Below are 24,750 nucleotides of genomic sequence, written 5' to 3'. Positions count from 1 at the left end.
GTGCATGACACAACTATATAACAAAGCACAAAAAATGTCACCCATTCAGGTCTCAGATTAGGTGAAGGCTAGAAAACCTTATCGTTACAACACGAGCTGCCCAGGGGTAGCCAGTTGGCGTTGGGAGTTTTTTTTTCTATACCTACTTTAAGAGCTTTTTTCCATGCCAGCTTTGAAAATTGTGTAATGTTATTTACAAAGCCCATAAAGAATGCCACAGTGTACCACTCTTCTATGCAAGTCATCAAATCACTGCAAGTTTTATACTTTTACTATTTTAATTCACTTTAATATGGAAATGTAAGATATATTTTCCCTCTTCGTGACTTATCCAGAGTTTTTAAGTTTGGTTTTTGTCTTTCAATGCAGTTGCCTTAGGGTGCTTAACTTACAAAGTAGGAAAACCTTGCAAATAAATAGAAAATTTATATTATAAAGGTACATAGAATTACCTCTTCTTTCCTGTAGAATATAGCCACAATCAGAAAGATGCTGTACAGAAAAACAGGTCAATGAATTTGTAACTTAAACATTATATTACTGTAATATGCCATGACCTTGAGCAGGAAATATCAGGATTAGAACATGGATAGATTTATTATAGCAATACACTTCTACTATATAATTGTTCAAAAACTTTGCTAAGGTATCTCCAACTAGTAAGGAACAAAGCCGAATGCTTTTTCAAAATACACCTCTCCTTTTAATTTTTTAATGAATTCAGTGTGTCCAGCATACTGGTACATTTTAGAGTGGTTAAAACGTACACGCATTACACACCCACACATTAAAAAAACTCATGGGTGTAATATGACTATGACTTAATTACTGTTGGACCACCTTTCAGAATGAACTGAGAAAGAATTCTAATCTAGTGAAAAAAAGAATCAGTGATAGTTCCAAAGCTTAAATTTCAATATGTGACATTTTAACAGCCTGTGTGACCTTTACCTTCCATTACTGCTTTGTTCACTTCTATCACAATGAATAGACATTGAATTTAGCGATTTAGTATTGGTGAAGCAGATTAAGTGTGTAACCAACTCTAAATAACGTCCTGATTAATACTGAATTGGTCGTTAGACTGTTGATTTATTATCCACTACGGACATATTTATGAGACCCTAATACAGTCAGACAGTACGAGCGAGGGTGTAAATGTATTTAGACTATATGACTGAAGAGGTACCACCATTTCCATATAAATTTACATCAATGTTGCTACAGATTTTTGATTATGGCAGGAGAGGAATAGTTGTTTCTCAAGCATTTCCAGATGTATTGCTGTACCCCTGAGTAAGATACATATGACTGGAATCGCTGCATATCAACCTATACGGGCACCACTGTAAGTTACGTAAACTGATAAAAGTCTTCTATATAGAAAATAAACACCACCCACAGCGCTAGATCTACACCCACAGCAGTACTATATGAGGATAGCAAAATGATATTCAGTTATTTTTATTACTATTCCTACCGGTACTGTTATTTATTTTTATTGTTCATTTTCTGTCTTCAGCGTTTGCTATTTTTTCCATTTTACACTTTCTCCCCAGGTTATACCAGAGTACATATATTTGACATAATAATAATAATTCAATCTATTTACAATTATATGCTTATGATTGCTTGTTTAATCTGACATACCAGTATGAAAACGATCCATTGAACGGTATTTAAAAACACGATAAATGCATAAAATAAACACACGCGCAGAGGGACACAGTTTGAAAGGCCTGATTGTAATAATTGCGATTAAAATCAAGTCACTGTAACACTGCTACATCAAAACCTCACAGATCATTTAGCATTCGCGTACTTTAATTTTTAATTAAGTGATTATGCTCAGAAAATATTTTCCGTCGCGGCGCAAAATAAGTGCGTTTCAAGGGATATTCGTAGGTTCAGCGCGCGATTATTAATTGCGAACCATTGGCTATTTAACTACCGCATATACGCACAATTTAACGTAATGTTGTACACAAATGATACGGCTTTCAGGGCACACAAGCAGCAATAATGTATAGCTTACAGTATATAAAACCACATAAGTCACATGAAAATGAAATGTGATGATCAACCGCAATTAAAAAAAAAAACTTTTATCCTGGTCTCCTACATCTGCTCTGTTCTCTTGGACTCATAGCAAACAGCGATTACGGCCTCGAGCTCAATTTAAATAAACCACGCCGTAATGTCGTAAATCGAAATGTTCTTTGTACAATAAATACGTACAGCAGGCTACTTTAACAATCAACTATGTAGTAAACATAATGTAATTAGAACTAATGTCAAGAAAATCCGTGTAACTGTAAGTTTATCACGCCCTGAGTTTGGAGGAGTTTTTTTCTTAAAATGTAAGCAGAAAACTTCCGCTGTTTACCTGCCTTTTAATAAGGTATTCAAGAAAGAAGTCGAACGTTTATATGTATTACACAAATCACAGACATGGTGCGACGTGTAAATACCGTGGGGATTTTTGTATTCGTGGAATTGTATTAGATATCAGAAATGTAACTTATAAGGAATCGATATACTATGATGTGATACCAAAGATAAAAACATGGTCACGTGCATGGGCGTAAGCCAATCGTTATACTGAAACACTACTATCCTATTATCACTTTTAATAAAACTACTGTATTTATTTTACAAATTAGCTTTGCTACTCTTTTTTTACTGAATACATTGATCGTCGGAGGTATGGTATTGCTAAATTCTAGCTAGTTCACTTATCAGATACTGGACTTAGATACAAAAGGAAAATCTTCAGTACGTTCGCTTTAATATATACTCGTTTAATTATTAAATGCTGCATCCATCAGTTACAACTAATTACAACGTTCATAGTTTTTTTCTGACGAAAGTTTAAAATTTGTTGACAGTTCAGCATCGCTCCATTACTTTTGCTATTTCAGTTTAAGTAACATCTTAAAAACCGATTTTGTGTTATTACTTTAAGTCATCCTGTTTTCAAGTTCTGTTTTTGCCATTCAGCGCATCAGCGCTGGCGTATGTTTCCATCCAAACAGCCTTATTTCGCAAATTTAAAAACTACAACTTAAGCCAATTTGTGTTGCATCGGCACCTCCTGAACCGCCAGCTATCTCATCCTGCGGGCTCCCCTTTCATCCCCTCTGTCCCTCTCTACCTTCTTGTCTGTGCGTGTGTGCTCCATAGTCTACCCCCCCCCCCCCCCCAACACTCCCCCACCAGCACCCACCCCACCCCACCCCCCCCACTTGCCTCAGGCACTGCATCCAGCTGCACGGAGCAATTGAAGGTGACAGGGGCAGGGAGTGAGAGAGGGAGGCATGGCGGGAGGACGCGTCACAGTGTCACCTGGGGCTACACAACAGTGGAGAGAGCAAGGGAGAGAAAGAGGGAGAGGAGAGAAGAGACAAAGGTTGGGGGCTAAGCAAGCGCCTTGCTAATTTGAAACAAGGGGAAGAAACTTGAGAAAGGCACACAGACTGGAGAGTGTCAGAGACTATATTTACCATGGCGATATATATATTTCCATTTATATTGTCTATATGTGCTGTCACTGCTATTCTTCATACATTGGCCACCCTTTAAGCAAATTCATTTTGCCCCCTCACTCCCCCCCCCCCCCCAGTACTGTTTTTTGTTTTTATTTTACAGACTTGATGAAAATGTGTCCCGGCATTGTTGCTATGGTGACCGCTCAACTTCTCCCCCCCCCTTCCTCAGTTCATCCCCCCTTCCAGCGGTAAAAAAGAGAGGATGACAGGAATAAACTAACAAGAGACCAAAAAAATTGTGCCCCAAAGCTACACAAATCTTTGTAAGTGCACACGCATGCACACTAAGGGGCACACTCAGACAGAAACACACCCTTGTATACACACACACGCTCACGTATGCAGAAAGGTACACTGCACTGTAAATATGTGAAACGCAAGACCTCAAGGAACCAAAGAAAAACTTATATAAATATGGAAGCTGCTAATAATGCTTGCACATACAAAAATATTCTGTATAGGACACAGGAAATTGCATGCGTTTGGATATACCCGGATAATCTTGGATATTGTTCTCATCTTTATTTTTCTCACTTGTGTTCTCTCTTTCCTCTCTGTTGTTTGTCACTTTAGCCCCTTCTCTCAGGCAATCCTCTGAAGAAAGTGACAGAGAGAGAGAGGGACAGGGAGAAAGAGAGAGAGAGGGAGCGTAGCGTTTTGTCAACCGGAAATAAAACAAGTTGGCACCCTCCTACCCCTGCCTTATTCTCACGTTTCCTTGTCCCCCATCTCCCTTTATCTGCACAGAGATATTTTTATACCGTTGTCCCTCTTATTGCTGTGTTTTGCTATTCATGTCCTCTTACCAACCTCATTTTCCCTGCATCTGATTATTTGGAAAAGGATAATCGGCGTTATCACGCTGCCCTTGCTCTGACAGAAGGGTCAAAGTAATTATGTTACAGTGCTGTGTACAGTATACATGTATGTCACGTCTCCATGACGTTACACGACAGTACGCAGCAATGCACATAAAGTATTAATGGTGGAGCTCAGACATGCAGTATACTATGCAGTCATTGACTGTAAATATTACCATGATTATACAATTATGCACCCCTGATTAAACCCAGGATTCGCCTTTCTACAGTTTTGGTTCTCATTCTTACAGCATTACCTACATGTATAGCCACCTAAATCAATTAAAAATGTCCCCACATCTGACCAAAACTGAAAATCCTGGTTCAGACAGATGCCTCGGTTGTATAAGGGACTCTCTGGCTCTCCTCACTCGCTAAAGTTTAATTTGCTCAGAAATGTACAATACAAATAAGGTGAGTAAAAAATGCAACCCTTAGGCATTAATTTATGCGTGTACTGCATACGGCAATTCTGGGTAATTCTCATTAGTTATGTGCTCTTTTTAAAATTGTTCTCCGAGCAAAGAGAACCTGAGGAAGTAGAAGGACGGTGAGATCATGGAGGGTATACTTTCAGTGGAAAGTGTGGCAAGTTAAGAAAATGTGGACCAAAGCCTGGCACTTCTTCTTTGCTTTGCAAATTTACTAAAAACTTGTCAGCGTAGGAGTGATCAGGAACTCTGCTGTATTTTGTCCATTTCCAAATCTACTCTCCCTCTCTTTTAATGAAATGATCTTTTGTCACTTTTAAAAATGAATTCGCCACATTTTTCTTCCACTAACGAACATCTAATATACGTGTAACTGCTCCCTGCCTTGTTTCACCTCCCCCTTTCTTTGGCATTAAGTTCAAACTTGACACTGACATTGACTCGCTGTGTCACTCCTCTCTTCCACTTTATCTCTCCTTTGCCCTCTCTGTCTCTCCCTCTCTTTTCTCCTCTCTCTCTCTCTCTCTCTCTCTCTCACTCTCTCTCTTTCCATCGCTCCGAGGACAGGAATGCCCGCAGACGTGTTTCTTTCTCTCTCCCTCCCTCCCTTTCTCCCTCTCTTTCGCCCTGTCTAACTCTCTCCATCTCTCCTCTCTCCCTGCATCTCTTCTCTCTTTGCACACGTATAGTCCATTGGCAACAAAGCAAGGGGAGAGACGGACAGGCATAGGCGGAACAGGAATAGAGCACTAAGAGAGAGCAAGAAGAACTGGGTTGTGCTTGTCTTGCATTTATTCAAATCATTGCCATCAGTTGGTGAGTTGCTGTTTAATGTTAATTTTGCATATTAGAATCAGTCAAGAATTAGGATAGTTAGAGAAAAGATGAAACTGAGACAAGGAATGTGTGAGAGGCAGGAAGGGACTTTAAGAGTTACCAATAAAGACGGAGGCATGGAGAAGAATTGCACTGAACAACTAGTGGATGGTACAGAGATGTTAGTATGTTAGAGGTACCAAAACAAGCATAAACAGGACAGAACTTGACCTTTGGCAGAAGTGCTAGAATTTGCATGTTTGTGTGTGATACTATTTAATTCTGACTTTTTTAAATTATGTTTTTATATGTAGTTTTGGTTTTGTGCAAAGCAATATTTATTAACATAAGTAAGTCATTTTGAATGAATGAATCTGAACTTTCTGTGTTTGTAGCAGCCTGCTGCATGGGTTGAATGCAGATTGCCAGTTTGACCCTAGTCACTGCCAGTAACGTCCAGTTAGTTATATTGACTGTGCACTGAGGGACACACACTGCTGCATGTGTTCATTATGAATGTGGTGAAATTCCCAAATAGCTGGCAAGCGTGCCGAAGCCGGCTGTCACTTTCCGAGTCCAGTGCCAGCTTACTCTAGTAGAAAATGCCGTTACCACAATAGTAAGCTGTATTTTCTTTTTCTCATTCTCCACAGGTCTGTTGGTCTCCACTTGGGGTGGGGAGAACAGGGGTCAGGGGTCAAAGGTAACAGGTCAAGGAAAGGTGCTGATTTTTTTTTCTTTCAGGCTGGGGTTAAATATAATGTATGAAAAATTAACCATGTTAAATCTACAAAGTGGGTCAACCTGGACTGGACCAAACAACTGGTACCACGAATCGAATGCGATGCCTTCCCAGCATAATACAGGTGAGCTTCCTCGGCAGAAAACAAAAGTAGAGTGTCTATGTGGAGACACGGGCGTGCTTGTGTGTATGTTACAGTTTACGTTGCCCATTTGGACGTAGATCACTGCATTGGTGACTGGAGTGAGATGCACCTGGTTCCGCTTGGCTGAGCTGGATAGTTCTGTCAGTAGTTCTGTCAACACCGACATGGATATCTGTGCAAATATGAGCGAGAGTTTTATCAGCCCCGACTCAGAGCTCTTAAGCTTTCCTTATTCTGGCCAAAATTGTAGAATAACTTGTTTTATAACCTAATTGTGACATAGGGTATAGAAAAAAAAAGTCAGGTCTCTGTAGTCCATAAAAATTACTATTCAAACTGTGATTTTGGTTGTTTTTTTGTTTTTAATAAGTACTCATACAGTAACTATTCCGCTGCATATTAAATCATATATTTTTTGCTGTAAGTTTCTGCCTCTTGGTGAAAGTCTGCTTGAATGACCTGTCCAGTTCGAAGGCGATCATCTTCTTTGTCTTTCCTCGTTGTGCAGCCGTGCCGGAAGGTTGTGACGTGGAAGTGGATGGAGGAATGGGGGTAGGTGGAGGAGTGCGGGCAGAAAGGGACGACGGAGAAGAGTCTCAACTTCGACTGCAGCTCAAGAGGAAGTTACAGAGAAATAGGACCAGTTTTACTCAGGAACAGATAGAAGCTCTGGAGAAAGGTCCGTTATATATTTTTTATTTATTGAGTTTTTTTTAGGCAATGTCATATTTTCCAAAGTAGCTGTTCAATGCCTGCTCTGCTGACTTGTCACAGGAGCTCCCTGTGGTATCATTTGGAGCTCTACAAAATTATTGCTGTCTAATGTTATGCTATATTGTTATGCTGCTTGTTAAATGGAATTCACCCCTTCGCTAGCCTAAAGATAAATGTCAAAATGACCCACTTCTTCTGCTCTATCAGATCAGCACAGTGGCTGAATTGGGTTTTACTTAGATAGTCCTGGGAGACTAACTTGACTTGGGATTAGATCTTTCTTTGTGCATTGACATCGAATTCATGCATCATGTAGGCTGGTCTTGTCACCACCAAATGCTTCTTGCCCTCAGAATTCGAGCGGACGCATTACCCTGACGTTTTTGCACGTGAAAGATTGGCGGCCAAGATCGATCTCCCAGAAGCACGGATCCAGGTACAGAATTACCTTCTTGATAAGCTTTTCGTCCGATGACCTAATTGAAAACGCCATGGCTATTTATCCATCAAGCATATCTGTGAGGGTAGTTACGCAGTCCATTTGGGGATATGGGATGTTTTGGGTTCGTTTTCTTTCTTACCCCACTACCGAAATACTTTTATGGCCACATAACTTGTTTTATAACCTAATTGTTACATTGGGTATCACACAAAACTTTCCCAATTTAATATGCAAATCCTGACCCATATGACCATCAGCTGACCATTACAGCTGCCCCTCTTGCTGATTGGTGGACAGGTGTGGTTCTCCAACCGACGGGCTAAGTGGAGACGGGAGGAGAAGCTACGCAACCAGAGGCGGGCGGGTAGCGGCTCGTCCTGCTCCCGACCCCACGGCACGCTTGGCGCCTCGTTCGGCTCAGCAGTCTACCACCACCAGCACAGTGCTAGCTCAGGTCCGCGTTGTCCCCGGCTCCTGCCCTGAGCTGCCCTCTCATGGCCCAGTTCAGGCGCCTTATGAGGCCCTTGTGTGAAAGTTATTGTCAGGATATCTAAATAATTATTCTCTATTTTGTAAGACGTGAAAGCTAATGGTACCTCTTATGCAGTAAAACAGACTACTTAGATTTTCTCTCAGCTAATTGTCATGGCCCCATACAACAAAATGGAGTATGAATTGTTGATGATGATCAGTTTATGTATGATGCACATTTTTATGTATTATAAATGGTGCCATGTGCTCTGAATGCTACAGAATTTGTATATTAATTAGCCACATGTCTTTAATGTTATGTCAAATGATTAACTAAAATAATGGCTGCTTTACAATGTGTGCCATGCCCTAGCTGTGGTGAACAAGATGCTCCAAAAAACTCTTTAAATATTTAAATTTGCTATATTTAAATTTGAGACGGCATTTCCAGGCATGCTGTCAGATTATCGTACTGCACTATTTACCCTATGGGTCTTGCTGTCTTCAAGTGAATTGTGCAAATTGCATTAATTTCATATCGCACTGCCAGTGTGTATGAGCTGTAGCGTACCCTGCATGTAATGTCAGTGCCCTTCATTTATGAATTTTGGCAGCATTAGTTATAAATATGCCACTATCCTCACTGCGACTGTGTGCACTGAATTTGCACTTTGCGTTCCTGTCCGTTCCTCAGGCTCCATGGTGAACCGTAACGACTCGTCCCTCTCAAACTACAGCGCGCTCTCAGTCTTCTCCGGGGTCCAGGTGATTTCTGCTTTTATTGCCTCCCTGTCCTGCAAGTGCTTGCACTGTTGTGATTCAACTGGAATTTGCAAACACCTTGCAGCACTGTGATTCCAGTGTGATTTTCAGGAGCTATACTGATTACATCTCTGGTAATCTGGATAGGAATAAAATTAAAATATCAATAATAATAATTATAATTGTTATTATTATTATTATAAACATTGTCATGCTGCTGCTTGAAGCATTTTCAATAAAAATTATAAAAATTTAATTATAAATGATACAATACATTTTTTAAAATATAAAATATTTATAAATTTATATAAATAATATAATATATATTAAAATCCATTAAAATGAAATAAATAGAGAAATTAAACAAGGAATATAAAAAGGCTAACCTAGGTTTTTTAAAGGGCTTTAAAAGAGGAAGCTGATTTAGTCTCCTGATTTAGCCATTCTGGCACCCAGGTACATTAGCTACAGAGACACATTTCTTGCTCATATTTAGTATTTTAGATCCTAAGGGTTGCTTTGTTGGTAGATATAACAGCGAGTTTTATTGATCACATCACGAAATGAGCTGGTTTTTACGGCTGACCGCTGAATGAGCACAACCAAAAAACCTGTAAGAAAGGTGAAGACGTCCACTGTCATAAGTGACTGGCACGGTTCCATGATCGACCCGCGGCCTCATAGATATGTGGTCGGCTTTGTGCATGTGGAATAACATGTTTGACTGAGAGATCACAACCTGCAACTGAGGTGTCTGTGCGCATTGACCAGAGTGGAAGGATTAATATAGAGTTAGAGTACTCTGGATTAAAGCTGACAAAAGATAAGAGAAATAACAGAAAACAGTTAACAGGAGTTCCAGGTGTGTTTGCCAAGATGTGAGCTAATTTAGAGAATGAGCAACATCATTGACACTCAAACTAGCTTTGAAGAGATTTTATTGTGAAGTGTTTTTCAAACAAGGGGTATATTTATATGGTGTCAGGGTGACTTGGTGGGTGGCCTCATATCTCTAGGTTTGGGGCTATGGATTCCTGTTCTGCTCTGTGCAGGGGGAGTTCGCCTGATCTTTCAGTGATGCTCCGAACGATTCCTCTGCATACTCTGGGTTCCTCCCACAGTCCAAAGACATGCAGCTAGGTTAATTGGCATCTCTAAATTGCGTGTTATTTGCCCAGTGATGCACTGGAATCGCATCCTGGGTAATCGCATAGGTGATTAATGGCTGGAAGATTTGTTTATAGCTACTATTATAGAGGTAGAGACCTAACTTTTAAATTTCATTGATCTTATCTGTTTACTGTCCTTCTCTCACAATATCCTCACCACGTCTCTTTATCTCTCTTCACCTTGTCTGTTTCTTCTTCAGTCTGTGCCCCCTCAATCCGCCCCCTCTTACTCCTGTATGCTTCCTTCATCCCCCTCTGCCCCTCGGAACTTTGACTCACCCCCTTATTCCTCTCCTCACCTGCCTCCGCCTCCCTCAGCTAACTCCAGCACAGGTGAGCGCGCCTGTTTATTTGATGCTTTGATCGTGTGTTTCAGTCGCGCTGTTGGACCTGCTCTGTTCAATGACTGTGCAGCTAAGCAGCTCACTTACACATCGTCCGTGTTTCATTCCCCATAGGTCTAATTTCTCCGGGAGTCTCAGTACCGGTCCAGGTTCCTGGGAATGAACAGAACTTGGGTCAGAATATGGGTCAGTACTGGACCAGGCTGCAATAGAATAGAGGGACAGTGGTATAGAGGGAGGGAGACGCAGGAGGTGATACACAGTGAGAGTAAAGAGAAGCACAGACATGCTCACTCTGTGGAGGAATTCAGCTGCGAGGGAGACAAAACACACACTGGGAGAAAGAGCAAAACTTAAGTTACGGCAGGGGAACCTCATAGCTGTGTTCAGGGAACGATGGTCCCACACCAACATAAACCAGTAGCCTGCTCTGGTTAATTGGTGTTCATACAACAATCACAGCTCTGCATAAAACTAGTCCTCTTCATGAAAAAACTTATAGAAAATGGTTATCAGATAATCCACCACCAGTCCTTTATGAGGTAGACAGATCAAGTTTTGCCTTTACTATTTAACCTACAGAAACTAAAGTAACTCTTTTAAAAAAGTTACTCCTCAGTAAATTTGTGGCCATATATGAGCAATATATCTCATTCCAAATGTAAAAAATCAATTGAACAAGCCCATCTTTAATGCAATGTCCACGTTATTTAATGCATACTCCATGTATTTAACACACATGGAGTACTTCCATGAACTCTGCTCGCCTCATGGTTACTAACTAGTTGTTGAATACAAACTGAACTTTTAATAAATCATTTCTGGGTTTGAATATATAGAATTGCTTCATGCATGCATTGATGTACAAATACTGGGATAGAAGCACAGTTACACATGCCAGTTGGCCAGCCTAATGGTTTCGAATCAAACTGATTTGAATGTTTCAGCAAAATCAAGCATTCCTATAAAATGACTGCAAAACTGGAATTAATTTGATGATATTCCTTCTACTGATTCAGTGCATTTATATGGCCGTGTCGTGCAGCTGATCCAATGTATTCTGAAAAATACTTTTCTTCTTAATGACAAGCGAGAAAAAATCCCTTTTTGTCTATGCAAAAAAAAGTCAAACTCCTCCTTTTTAAAGCCGACTTTCTATTGATCACTGCATGAAAATGCTGTAGTTTTGCTTGGGTTTCTATCACTATGTCACTAGAAGCTATAAACCCTGATCTTGGCTTTTAATCTTATCACTCATGGTTATTGGTTCATTGTATATGGATTTAATACATGGTCAAAAGGCCTACCTTCCTGCTGCTTTAAATATAAATTTTAAATTTCTCACATTGTGTCATTGTTAAAAAATTTAATAAATTAAATTCTAAAGCTCTATTCTTATGGAATTAAAATGGAAGATTAGGGGTGGTATCAATGCTTTATTTGGATCTATATGAAAGGACTAGCTAAAGTTTTTTCTTTAAGGCATTTGTCGCTCTATTTGTCTTGGGTTGGCACGTTCATTGATACAGATACTGAATATCTTTGGGATGCGAATGGTAACAGGCTTAGTAAGTACACTATAGCAAATTATTATAAAAGATAAAAAAGAAAAATTAAATTGTAAAATATGGCAAGACTTACAAAAGCCACCTCCTCTACATCTGGGATCTGTCAACATCGGAGTCAACTGAGGCTTGATGTTGGAAGAGTTGGGAACCAAATGGTATGGAGTGAAGTACTCCTCACTCCGCACAGTTTAAATTTTGTGAAAGGAGAAAAACAAGGTTGTCATGAGCACGACCTGTAAAGGGAGCATTGGCAGTGCTCGGGACGTGCTTCAGAATCGGTGTGTTTCTGCACCGGCTTAATGTTACGGCTGAGTGACAGAGTGGCATTCATGATGGGCACGTGATTAGGGGGCTCCCCTCAGACCTCCTTCTTCTGACACTCCTTCTTTTGCAGGGGGCTCAAACGAGCATTTTTGCATGACAGTAACTACAGATGAACATCAGTACATTGACTTGGCTCACAGTCATCTCTGTTCTCCTTTGAGAAGTTTCTTGTTGATATGTGCAAACAGGCGGATGATGGATGATCTTTCTATATTGTTTCTATATTGTTCATGGTAACTCAGTACATTTCTTTGTGTATAATTGAGATCCCAAGGTCATATTAGCAAATAATAGTTCTACTGACTGACATTTTCAAAGAAAATAATTTTTTGCTGTTGACTGCTTCACTTTATTTTATTAATATATTAAAACGAAATACCACTGTTGACCCTAAAATAGTAAATTCTGAAATAGATGCAAAACATTTTAAAAAATTCATAAAGAAGAAAATATGTTCAAATTCTTGCTAAAACTGTTGATGCTAAGTAGCCAGATGCAAGAGAAGGTAGACCTAACTAAAATACAATCAGCCAATGACAATGAGCCAGAATAAAAAAAGCCAATGACAACCAAATACTGACACCAGCCAGTAAAAAAGAGACTCTCAGGTTTGCAAGTACTCAAAAATAAATAGAGTTCCGTTCAGCCAAAAATATTTTATAACAGAAAAATGACAATCATTAGTATTGGCTGAAATGCTTGAGGGAGTAAAGTGCCGATGATGACAATCAAACATGGATCTTTAACAGCGAATGACAATCAAAAACTGAATAATTCGAATCAAGGATGTTTCTTTATTAAAAAAGTGACAAAGTTCAGTCATCCAGAGGTGAACTTTGCACTGGATAAATATGTTTTGCTGCAGTTGCTTCTAATTTTTATAAAGAATGTTTCCAGTCATATCATATATTATATGATTACATAAAAAAAGAATTTTCTCTCAGAGAAAAACCTAAACTTTGCCACAAATAATACCTTATATTTCAAACTATTCCTTAGCGGTTTCAGTATAGTTCTTGCCAGTTAGCTTTACAATGGTGTAAAAAATGGAATAGACATGAAATATGAAAACAAAGAGTTTTTGTTCATTTCCTCTGACTGGAATCATTAATATTATGAATATTATGTTGGACCGTCTCTGGCCTTTCTCAGCATCTCTGTTCTGTTTGGCATTTTCTCCATGCATTTTAGGCAGATTCCCTGAATTTTTGGATACAGAAGGTCCAAACAACATTCTTTGTTTAAATGAGAACGACCTTGTTTGATGGCTTTCTGGGAGCAATATGTTGTCTCACAATTGTCTATCATTTTTCAACTGAGTTCATACCTGGTCCATTCCCAGGCCAGGGTAACAAGCGGATATTCTTAGCTCCCAGGAATTGTTTCGCAGTCAGTGTGGCACGGTGCTTCATCTTGCTGGAAGATGTCACTGCTTGGAAGTGGCTTTGAAAATACTATGATAGTATTTCTGGCAGCATCTTCTCCAGAGCATTGATGTATAAGCCATGTATATAGCTTTCATGTGGATTTTTTTGGGGGGTAGGGGTGGGGGCTTTTGGGTCAATTCTGCAATCCAATATGTGTGTAATATATATATATGTAAAAAATCTCTCAATGTGTCCTCCCTACCCATCACTGAATCTACACCTGTGTGGTATTTCGTTTGGTTCGTCTGGCCAATATTTATGTTTATGCAATAAGAATCAGTAACGTCGTCACTGAAAGGAATTGCAAAACTACTATTATTAGCAATAAGCTCATGTCATTGCTGTGTGATTCTGATATTTCTTACACCACTGTACTTTTTCCCTGTTGACTGAAATTTAATTATTTTATTCTTATTTATTACTGCTGCTTCATGTTAAGTGTGTCAGACTGTGACATGATCTAAGTTAATCTTTGTTTTATGTGTTTTTATTGTTAACCTTTTTGCAAAAGTTATGAAATAAAAGTCTAACTCTGTGGAAATGTATTCGACCAGAAGTTTTTCTATCATTTATAATTTAAATTGCATAAAATAGCAGAAATTATCAAAGTAATTGACAGTGCAATGCTACAGATAAGCAAAGGTATTAAATGGTAAAATGTCAGTAATGATGAAAGGGGATGACAAGCAAAGAACTAAATTACTTTTTATAACAGTGCAGACTTAGGGGAGAGAGACTTTTTCTCAGTCAATCTCCAGTTGTATTTCCTGCTTACGTGACTGTAAGGCTTTTTCCTGTTTCTGTATCTCTACTGAAAATACTGTAAAAACAAACATGCAATTGCAATGACAGGAGGCTCACATTCTTCCCAAAAGACAAGTGCAGAGATACATTAGATTTCATTCCTGTGGATGAATTTTTTGACTGAATTAATTAATTTTTCATTACATTCCCTGTTGTCTGTTGAAGAGACAACACATAATGGAAAGCATCTTAAATGTTTAACAATGAAAATGTTGCCACATGAGTCTGGAAACCACAATGTTTCCACAAAGCCTTTTTTCCCTGGAGCTTCGATCTCTGCACTTCCTCAGTTCTGCTTACTCTTTGTGTAGGAATACTAATTTACAGTAGATGGTTGTAACAGTTTGTTAAAATTATGAATACATATATTTTTTCTGCACATATACACTACATTCATTTCCTTTCATACATTCTACTGCCTTTGATAGATGCACTCTTCGTTCTTGTTTTCCTGTATGTATCTTAATTTATTTGCAACAGGAAAATGATGAGTATCATTTGAGCTGAGGCTAACAACCTGTGCAGTTAATTATGAGACTGAAAAAGATAATGAAAATTGGACTTTTTTGTAGATTACTGCAAGGGAGTCATATAAATTGTTCCCTCTGGATTCCATTGCAAACAGATGGCCTTGAAAATCATTTCATCTGTTTGTACATAGAGTCTACTCTTCCGATCTGTGTTCTAGCTTGATAATTGTACCGACTTCCTCTGGTATCCCATTTCTTACAAATGTTTCTTTGACATTTCACATTATTTCAATTAAGTTAATATCTCCTAAATTATAGTTTGGTATAGCTTGTAAACGATGGTGAAGAAGAGAGTTTGATATTGGGGGGTGGGCAACATAATTAAAATATTTCAGGTCTATATATTGAGGAGATAAATATTGGGGAATTCATGTCCACCTGTTCATGCTGGTTCCTACCTGTAAAGATCTCAGTTAAATTAATGTGTAATTAATGCCTGCTTGGATGCTGTACACATTTGGCCATTCATAAAACTTATTTATATGAATTTCTACAGTTTTGCCTTAAATTCAAAACACTGCCAAGCATTCAGTTTGAAAACTCATGTTCCCACTTCATAGCCGTCTTCTCTTTGGCTCTCTGTCTTGTGTGTTGTTGTTTCCTGTCACAAAGGAAGGGCCTCACCCACCAACTCTCCCTATTGGCCTAGATTTGGTCAACTGCAGTGATTCTGGGATAGATAAAGCCAGAGGGGGAGATAGATAATGTGCTCAGGAGACACAGAACAGGAGATATAGAGAGGACAGAGCAAAGTTTTTGGAAGAACGTGAGAAACAGTGCGACAGCCTGTTTAAGAGACAATACTGTGTCTCTCCTTCAATAAAATACCAGGGAGAAAAAAGCTGAGGAACAAGGGTTCAGGTAAGTGCAGAAAGGGAGTAAGAGCAACTGAAAAACGATAAGGGGGAATCATAGGCTATACACGTACAGGTTCTTGTTGCATATATTGGAAGAAGCATAAATCCATCACGATTGGTAAATACAATTATAAGTACTGTTATCACACTGCTGTCACTCTTTTTGTTATTAATTAATGTTGTATGCATTGAACTCATTTTCAGCTGCATTTTAGCACTTCATACGTATCTCACATTCATGTTCCAGGGTTAATATTCTGAAACATACCGGACGGACAACAAACCACGATCCTACTTCTTACCACCTGATCTCCTTCAGTCTCTCTATCCTGTCTCTCCCAATCCTTGTACCGGTGTTTAAGTTTCCAGGGACACTGGACAGAGCTTGGGAGGGGCAGGGCTGAGGGTTTTACACGATATAGAGGGATCAGTACTATTTCAGAGATTGGTCAACAGATATATTTGTGGTAGTATTATGGTTTTAGGGTACAGTGCGTAGAGATTCGTGGTTCTACATAATCCAGATATATGTCTCACATTTTTGTGATTGTCGATGCTATTCTTTATGTTTACTAATAAACACTACATGTGAAAATTTATGTTGTGTCTGGTGATTAATTTTTGCTTGTAAAGTTCTAATCATGTGTTCCTGTAATACATAATATTTAGTTGGTTTCTCGTAACATTACAGTGATACATGTATCGGTCTCATTTCAACAAACACTTTTGTGAACCCTTAAAGGTTCAAATGGAGTAGGGCAGTTCCCTATATTAAGAGGCAGATCGCGTACGGGACGCTTTTTATCGCCGCTTTAAGGCGGTCAAACAGGATCCATGTCTGACATGCGCAGAACCTGAAAGCAGGAGACGAAAGGGAAACTGTAAATCCGAGAAATTGCTGGGAAATTCATTTATTTCAGTTCCTCACTAAATCTTTTATAATGGGAAATAAGTCAAAAAGTCCTGTTGACGAAGGTTGGACATGTGCTCGGAGAACAGCCTGCGTAGTTTAACACATCGATACTTCAAGATAACCTCTGGATTGAAACACGATTTTAAAAAAACTTTAGTGGCTCCGACTTTACCTGAACTTGTGCGTAACTTGGTTTCCGCTCGCGAAGATACCTCATATGTATACATCTGAAAATCTCGTTTTCCCGCATGTCTTTCGTAGCTTCTTAACGTTTACAATGCGGAACAAGAAGTTCTTATTATAATATAGACGTATAAGGCTACCTTGACTCCTGGATCACATTGCTTCACCGAAACACTCTCAGGTTAGTAATGAACTCATTTTGGGTCGTGGATCATAATGGATCAAACTGCGATCCGTTTCGATTAAACTGTAGATTACATGCCAGAACGTGTGTCTAACTGCTTATAGTGGAAGATCCTGTCTGACAACATACAGTTGCATTGAATTAGCTACAGTGCAACTGACTGGATCTTGACAGTCATAGTAAGGGGACATTGTTTTGCCAGTTATTATCTTTCACGTCGGAGCTTATCCGACCTCCCCCAAGCGATTTTAATCATCTTTTTGTCTTTTTTCCAAGCTCAGGTAAGGCTGTCATATGCCAAATGAATATTACACGAACGATCATTGAATGCTGTCTATTAACCGATCTATTTAAGTGGTTAAAAACTGGTTTGGACTGAAATAGAGAATTCACTTGCTATTACGCTCTTTGTTGTTGTAATTATGCGAACTTAATTTATAAATAGCTTTTAGGTGAGTAAATTCTTCACCTGTGTAATTAACAGTATACTGTCCTTGAGTAGATAAAGATACTATCAGCTGGACTTTCCCGAACTGAACAGGCGTAATAACCATTATGGATTCATCATGTGGATTTAAACCACAATAGGAAACAACAGCCGGGGAGCATGTTTTACACTGGTACAGTGGATGCCTTTTTTGCAGTGAGTGAGCTTTGTAAGGAGTAATTATGTTTATAGTAATTTATGTAGGATCTGGTCATAAAGAGTACGGCTTCATTTTTTAGAGGTGGATGTGCTTGCATTTGTGTTTTAAGAACCACTAAAATGTACACTCTTTAATGTTCAAAGCGTATGAAGTTCGATAATGCGAAAAACTGCACATTTACGATTAAGAAGTCTTAATATATATTGCACTGAAAAGTATTATATAGTCTCTAGAATTAACCCTATGTTAATGTCTGTCTTTGTAGAAGTTAGTGAACTCTGTTATAGCTATCTATATTGCTCTCTCCAAATGGATTCGTGTACAAAACGCAAATATACGGCAGTCACAGCAAAAAAAATATATATATATACACCGCCGAACTTCTTTAAAAAAGAAAAACTTTGTACTGCTTCTTAAGAGCGTAGTGTGTGTTGTTGGGCGACAGAGACAGACCAATGACTCCGCGTACTGACGAAATGTCAGCATTCATTAAACACACTTGACCGCAGTGGCAGGTGAGCCTGATGTCTGAGTGTTAATGACAGCTTGCCTTCAGCAGACTGGGGACTGGATCCAGTTGTTCTGTTTGTATCTGCTATTTCAGAAGCATCATGATCTGGGTACAGTTATCTGCTCTGCGAACCTTGGATAATCAGTTTTTTTGTGTGTTTTTGTGCTTGTTTGTTTGTTAAATTATGCTTTAAATTTGTTTACTTAATTTGTGCACCTCCAACAATAGTACAATGCTATTCATAGATTCTGATCAATCAGCCTGTTTTGATACCTGGATAAGATCTGGACCATTAAAAAATTTAGGTATATACATATCATGATTAAATTTGATACCGTATTACTTGTTGTGGAGCGGCATGGCGATTCATTGGCTAGTACTGCTGTCTCACACATTGGGGGCTGGGGATTTGGATTCCGTGTCCACTTTGTGCTTGTGGAGTTTGCAATGTCCTCTCTGTGTCTGGAGGGTTTCCTCCCATAGTCCAAAGACTATGTCTAATCAGCATCTCCAGTTTGCTCGTGGTGTGTTATTGCAATTAGAAGGTGGATGGCATGAACACATCTCTAGAAAAATCTCCTTGAAATATTTGGATATGTCTTATTACCAAGAGTTTTGCACATTAGTATGTTGCACAGTACTCATAGGGGAACGTTATCTTCATCCACTATCTGTCTGTGTATGGATGGTGTGAGAATGACACTCTACTTGACTTGACCTTAACCTGACTTGTCTGGGATCCAGAAAAAATGTTTTTGTTATAATGTTACAATAATGCACTGTTATTCTAAATGGTAAATGGATGAAATTTAATTTAATTTGGCTTATTCGTTTTAAAACTAACGATTCTGCCTTGTTGTCAGTGCACTTGTCTCTGGCTAAGTGCTGAATCTTAGATTACAATTAGCAATGTTTATTACAGTACAACAGCCAAATGGCAAATATTTAACAGATGGGGCTTGAATTTAGGGGTAAGTGTTGCCTTTGGCAGTTTTTTTCAGCCACTGTATGTAATTATTTTGGCTCAGAGTGGTTTAGCATGATGGGCTCAATATTGTCTGGCGTATCTATTGAAATTTTATCGTAAACCCTGCTGTCAGTTTCCATATTATTGTTCACGGAGGCAGTGTGCTGTCAGAAAATGTTTATATTCAGGGGAGCGGTTGATCGCTATTAATAGCGATGAATGATTGCTTTGAATGACTGAAAACTAAAAGATGTACAGTATACTCCTATACAGTAATTAGAAAGTGGTCATCTGGATTTGTGATATTACTTAAGGAATGTGGGGAAAAATAAATGGAAGTGGAACCTTAAGGCATCCAAGTTGGGGATTACCTCCACTGCAGGTGACACATGTGGTATTGTACAACTCTGGAAACTCAAAATATCTAATACCTTGTAGTCACTCTAGATCATTTCTTTTTTCTAGGATGTAACATTCCTAAGTAGCAAAGGGAGAATTGGTATCAGTATACTCAGCTGATGTATTCAACAAAATGTCATTTTCTATGTTTATCACTGCAGTGTCCATATAAAGTAGTATTTGGTGATTCTCATGCTTTAATAATCCCCTTTTTTCCCAGTAATGTCAGCAGTGGAGATCCAGCCTACATCCTTTCCCATGTCTCGCTCCCCTTCTCCCAGTGACTCCATCTCTCTGCTGGAGGCCAAGGAAGACACTCGGTTGGTGCTGAGTGCTTTTCTTCGGCAAACTCTCACCCTTCCTCATTCCCAGCGCCCTGGGAGGGTTGGTGGTGCATACAAAGACAGCAGCAAGTTCAGGTACAGAATTTCCCAGTCTGCTGTCCTCACCGCATTCACAGTGTCGCTTGCATAGCTCATTACATTATATACCCTTCTATCCAAGTAATGGCTAATAGAGGTAAAACACTGGTGTAAAAAGGATGGAAAATGTAATGAAAGCAGATGCCTCCACACACATTTGACTGTTGAATTAAGTAGCCGGCATTTTATCTGGCCTAATCTAACATATGCAATTTCCGGACAGGTTTGCTTACCCATTTATTTTGGCCACTAAAAAGATGCAATATCATTCCTCACTGGTCAGTTTTTTGGCAAAAAAAGCAACATAAAATATATAAAAAAATTATAACTTAAGACAATAAAATCTAGACATGAAGATATAATATAATATAAAGACATAATAGAAAAAAAACCCTTGATTTTAACAAGAGATTACACAGATTTTCATATATAGGTGGTCTTTAAAACATGTTTGCTCAGAGTGCAATCTCTCAGGATGACAATGCCACCATCCATGGCATATGAGAACACTCCCAGTGGTGCATGGTCATGGAAATCACATGAATTATACGCTTTGGCTGTCACATTGAATAGATTTCGACCCAAATGAACAGTTAGGGGAGATGTTAATCATCGGCAAAACATAAAATGATGGGTTTTTCATGGAATAATGGTGTCAACATCTGTCAGGCAGAGTTTCAGAGACACGTAGCTTATATACTGAGGTGCACTGAAGTTGATTGGGGGCAACGCCAATTATATGCTTATTGCCAAGTGAAATGCTCTGCATAAGGCTTTATACATTTGTATATTCCTCATTTCTCTTATGTAGAAAATACATTTATATGTTTTTGGTTTGAATTTTTCAGAATAGATCGCAGTTGTATCTTGGTTTAATTTCCTTTGTATAAAAATTAGAAGCTTATTCAGCTCTTAATTCTGCCTAAGCCATATTGCCATGTTCCTCTAGCCCGTGGACTCGGTAATATCACATATTCATCTTTTATTTCTCATCCATTTCAGTGAGAGTAAGAAGGAGAACCAGCGGTGGGTGGACGATGGCTGGGACTCTCTTGATGAGAAGATCAGTAATGCAGAGGAGAAGAAACATGGCTTTAAGGACCTAATTAAGAAGAGGCTGCGTCGCCGGCGCCTCCCGGGGTCAGTGCATCAGAAGAAGGATACCCCAAATGCAGAACCGAAAGTGGAACCAGTGCAGAAAGATGTTAAACCAGAGCTACCAAAGCTCAAGGATTCCGAGAATAGCCACCGCTCTAGCTCTAAGTCTAAGTTACCTAAGCATGAAGTAAGTTCTAGATTTCTATGGTTTGAATTACCTCTAAAACTGCATGTATATACTATTTGTGCAAAACTTGAAATTGTCTAAATGTAGGATATTTGTGGTTGATTTATGAATCTTTTTTTATTAATCTTTTATTAATCTGTAGGATTATATGTGCCATTCTTTCCAGCCAGAAGACGGGTTTGCATCCGCACCTTCCTCGGATGACGAGAGCGAGAGGAAGGACAAAAAGACGAAAAAGAAGTTGTCAGGCTTCTCTTCACTGATACGCAAATTCCGACTGTCCAAGAAAGAAGATCAACACGATGAGAACTCACGCCCTAAGAGGCCCAATAGCCTTCAAGTTTTGTCACTCAAAAAACCTACTGACCCGGCCAGTGCCTCTCCACACTCTCCTTCATCTCACCCTCCTCAATTCTATGAAGAAGTGGCAGAAACCCTGGACAAAATTGCTCAGAAACACATTGTGACCAAACCAGCATGGCCCTCCCCGGACAGCCAGCCCACAGTCACAGCAGAAAGTGAGAATGATTACTGTGACTTTAATGCAGTTGCTACGGTCAGATGTTCCAGCACTTTGCCGATGATCCAAGTCGGCCTGTTTTAGCTGGGTATAGCATGGAAAAGTTGTATGAAATATAAATTAGGTCTAGTTATATTAAAATCAGATAATCAAAAATTTGACCGCGTCTATCCATAAACATTTATATTTATTTTCAATCTAAATCACCCCAGTTAATTGTATAAAATAATGTTTTTCACTATGAGTGAGTTTGTGTGTGTTTGTGTGTGAGTGTGTGTGCCCTGCGGTGTGTTGGCGACTGCCCAGGGTTGGTTCCTGCCTGCCTGAGAACTCTTGTGTCTGGGCTAGGCTCTGGTCCACCTCGCGACACCATTTGAGATTAAGCGGGGATGGATGGATGGAATCGTGACCCCTCTTTTATCTCAAGTAGCAGCTATATGTTTATGATTTGCTCATGATTTGTACTTCAGAAGTAACCGAGTTATTACTAAGTATTTGTGCCCCGTCAAGTAAAGTTTGTTTATATTTCATTGCCACAGCTGCAAATTCAATTACTTTTATCAATCCATCTACATAAATGTGTAATTTTCCTAAAAGATCCAATACCATGCAGAGCTATATGTTCGAAGTCAAAGATAAAATGGCAGAGTTTTTAAACAACAGTATTTACAATCAATTTAGTAGTAGGTTTTCTGCTGTAAAAGATGGTGGTTCCCGATGATCCTTGTCTTGTAGCAACAATGTTTGCTTTCCAAAGGTACCTCATATTTAAAGCAGAATGTTTTGTGGTTGGTGTGTCATTCATGTTATCTGGGAGGAATGACTTATTTTTGTATTTAATATTGGCTTTACTCTTTCTCCAGGTAAAGACAAGGAGGTCGTTGTGAGGCAACTGGTTGATATTTTATCGATGCAAGGGGATGCCATTAACAAGAAGGTATGAAAATCAAATTCGTTGGCCAACCATCTGCATCCCCCATGGCTAATTACTGTGATCAGACACAACAGAAGCAGTTACGCTTGATTGACTGTCAATCCTGTGGACTTGCCCTCACAGATCAAAGAAGACCCATTTTTGAAATCGAGACTGGCCAGTCTCTCTTATCCGTCCTTTGCGAAGTTGCTCGACCTATTTGCCGATGAAATTGAGACTCCAGTGCCCACCCAATCTGACAGTACCACGCTGTCCCACATTGCGGTGACGATGGAGGCATCACGGCGGATCCTGACAGCCGACGGCACACAGAGGATGCAGGGCTATGCGGAACGCTACATGCAAAAGTTCGTCCCCTTGGTGCAAAGTCAGGGTGGATGGGTGAGTTGCCGCCTACTTCCTGTGTACAGCCATGGTTTGTACTCATTGGCCTTTCTTTCTCATATCATTCATCATCATTTTGCCATTGGATTTCCAGGAATGTACATAATGCTAAGCACATCTTATATAAGCCCAGTATGATATCATCTAATATTTCTCATTTAACATTACCATTATATGCACCTACACTTCCCAACTAACATATCTGACAAAATTTGCTGTTAATGCATATCACTGCTGTACGTTTACAATTGAAAAAACCCCACTGCGAAAACCCAAAACAATTTAGAACGTTTATAATCTTATATCACATTTGATTTATTCTTTTTATTTATTGTTTTATAACCCAAAGGGTAAAGCAACATATTTGAAGTCTCTTACACCATTCTTTGATACACATTCTAACTAACAGCAGTAGTGTATTCTCAAGAATTTAACTTTCACCACAAGGTGTCTCCAGTGTTCTTGAAAGGACGTCTGAGTTGGAACACTGAAAACAGTGTTTTTTCTTTTTTTAAAGCAATAGAGCTGTCTCTGACTTTCTTTCCATTTTCGTTGCAGGAGAAGATAGTCCAGTTTCAAAATCCGTCTGAGTATGATTAACTAAGTGGACTGGTGGAACAATAATTTTCTTCTGAACTGACTTGAATTGACTGGAACAACCAAGGGAAATAGTTGGTGATCCTCCTTACAGATTTAACTGTTATTTGTTATTTTATACAAAAACTTTTCATGCAGATACTGCATTCACAAACTGAGATGTGAAATTTTATATATTGCAATAGAGTAGCTGTGTTTGACCCTATGTTTAATGTGCGTTAGTTTCCTCCTTCTGCTTAGATTTCAGTTTCTATCCGTGTATATGTGTCCCCAAATGAACTCACGCTCTTTATAGGGTGAATGTTGCCCTGTGTTATATCCTGGCATTGTCTCTATGCTCAGTGTAACACAGCTTTAAATAACTGACTGTAAAATGTGAAATGAATGTGGAAAAATACATTACAGGGCATTTCAGCACAGTCAAAAAATCAGAGAAATCAGAATCATAGTGTTGGGGAAAATGAACATTACCAGTTGCTCAGTACAGTGTTCTACAGCATTATCCCAGAAAGCACAGGGCAGGAGGCAGAGATCACCCTAGGTGGGATACCAGCACATTACAGGGCTCACACACTAGGGGCAATTTAGAGACTCTGCTCACCGGGCTGCATCTCTTTAAACAGGCGATCTGGGGTGAACATGCAAACTCACACACAATGCTGGGGATCGGTTATCTAACCCAAAACCTTGGAGGTGTGAGGTTCTACCCACTGAGCCATCATGCCACTGATATGTGACTGTAAATAAATTATATGTAAAGTATCTAAATACCTCAATCAGGTACTGTGTAAGTGATTGAAGGATGGATGGATGGATGGACTGACAATATATTAAAATACATACAACAGAT

At 39.1% G+C, this 24,750-nt stretch overlaps 3 protein-coding genes across 7 annotated transcripts in view; 2 read left to right on the top strand and 1 right to left on the bottom strand.

The window, feature by feature from the left end:
• LOC125741700 (carbonic anhydrase 4-like) overlaps positions 1-24,750 on the bottom strand; it is a 250,869-nt gene that overhangs the window by 135,435 nt on the left and 90,684 nt on the right. The gene's annotated exons all lie outside the window — the stretch shown is intronic.
• On the top strand, positions 5,281-14,294 carry pax10 (paired box 10). Of its 2 annotated transcripts, XM_049012949.1 has the most exons (8): positions 5,281-5,655; positions 6,309-6,521; positions 7,051-7,221; positions 7,610-7,692; positions 7,996-8,152; positions 8,864-8,934; positions 10,301-10,433; positions 10,559-14,294. In XM_049012949.1, the coding sequence occupies exons 2-8, from the start codon at positions 6,416-6,418 to the stop codon at positions 10,654-10,656; spliced, it is 819 nt and encodes a 272-aa protein (XP_048868906.1). In that variant the 5' UTR covers positions 5,281-5,655; positions 6,309-6,415; the 3' UTR covers positions 10,657-14,294. The 2 variants fall into 2 exon arrangements, with proteins under 2 accessions (XP_048868906.1, XP_048868905.1); XM_049012948.1 differs by having other exon boundaries at positions 10,301-14,294.
• Positions 16,607-24,749, top strand: bcl2l12 (BCL2 like 12). Of its 3 annotated transcripts, none has more exons than XM_049012932.1 (7): positions 16,607-17,231; positions 19,979-20,177; positions 21,183-21,465; positions 21,608-21,983; positions 22,849-22,922; positions 23,043-23,300; positions 23,862-24,749. In XM_049012932.1, exons 2-7 carry the CDS (start codon positions 19,981-19,983, stop codon positions 23,901-23,903), a joined length of 1,230 nt encoding a protein of 409 aa, XP_048868889.1. In that variant the 5' UTR covers positions 16,607-17,231; positions 19,979-19,980; the 3' UTR covers positions 23,904-24,749. The 3 variants fall into 3 exon arrangements, with proteins under 3 accessions (XP_048868889.1, XP_048868891.1, XP_048868890.1); XM_049012934.1 differs by having other exon boundaries at positions 16,612-17,231; positions 21,632-21,983; XM_049012933.1 differs by lacking the exon at positions 16,607-17,231 and adding an exon at positions 17,240-17,515.

The sequence above is a fragment of the Brienomyrus brachyistius genome, chromosome 5, assembly GCF_023856365.1.
Source record: "Brienomyrus brachyistius isolate T26 chromosome 5, BBRACH_0.4, whole genome shotgun sequence".
In the NCBI taxonomy this organism is placed as follows: domain Eukaryota; kingdom Metazoa; phylum Chordata; class Actinopteri; order Osteoglossiformes; family Mormyridae; genus Brienomyrus; species Brienomyrus brachyistius.
Note: the sequence above shows the minus strand (reverse complement) of the source record. Positions and strands in the feature narration are given on the sequence as shown.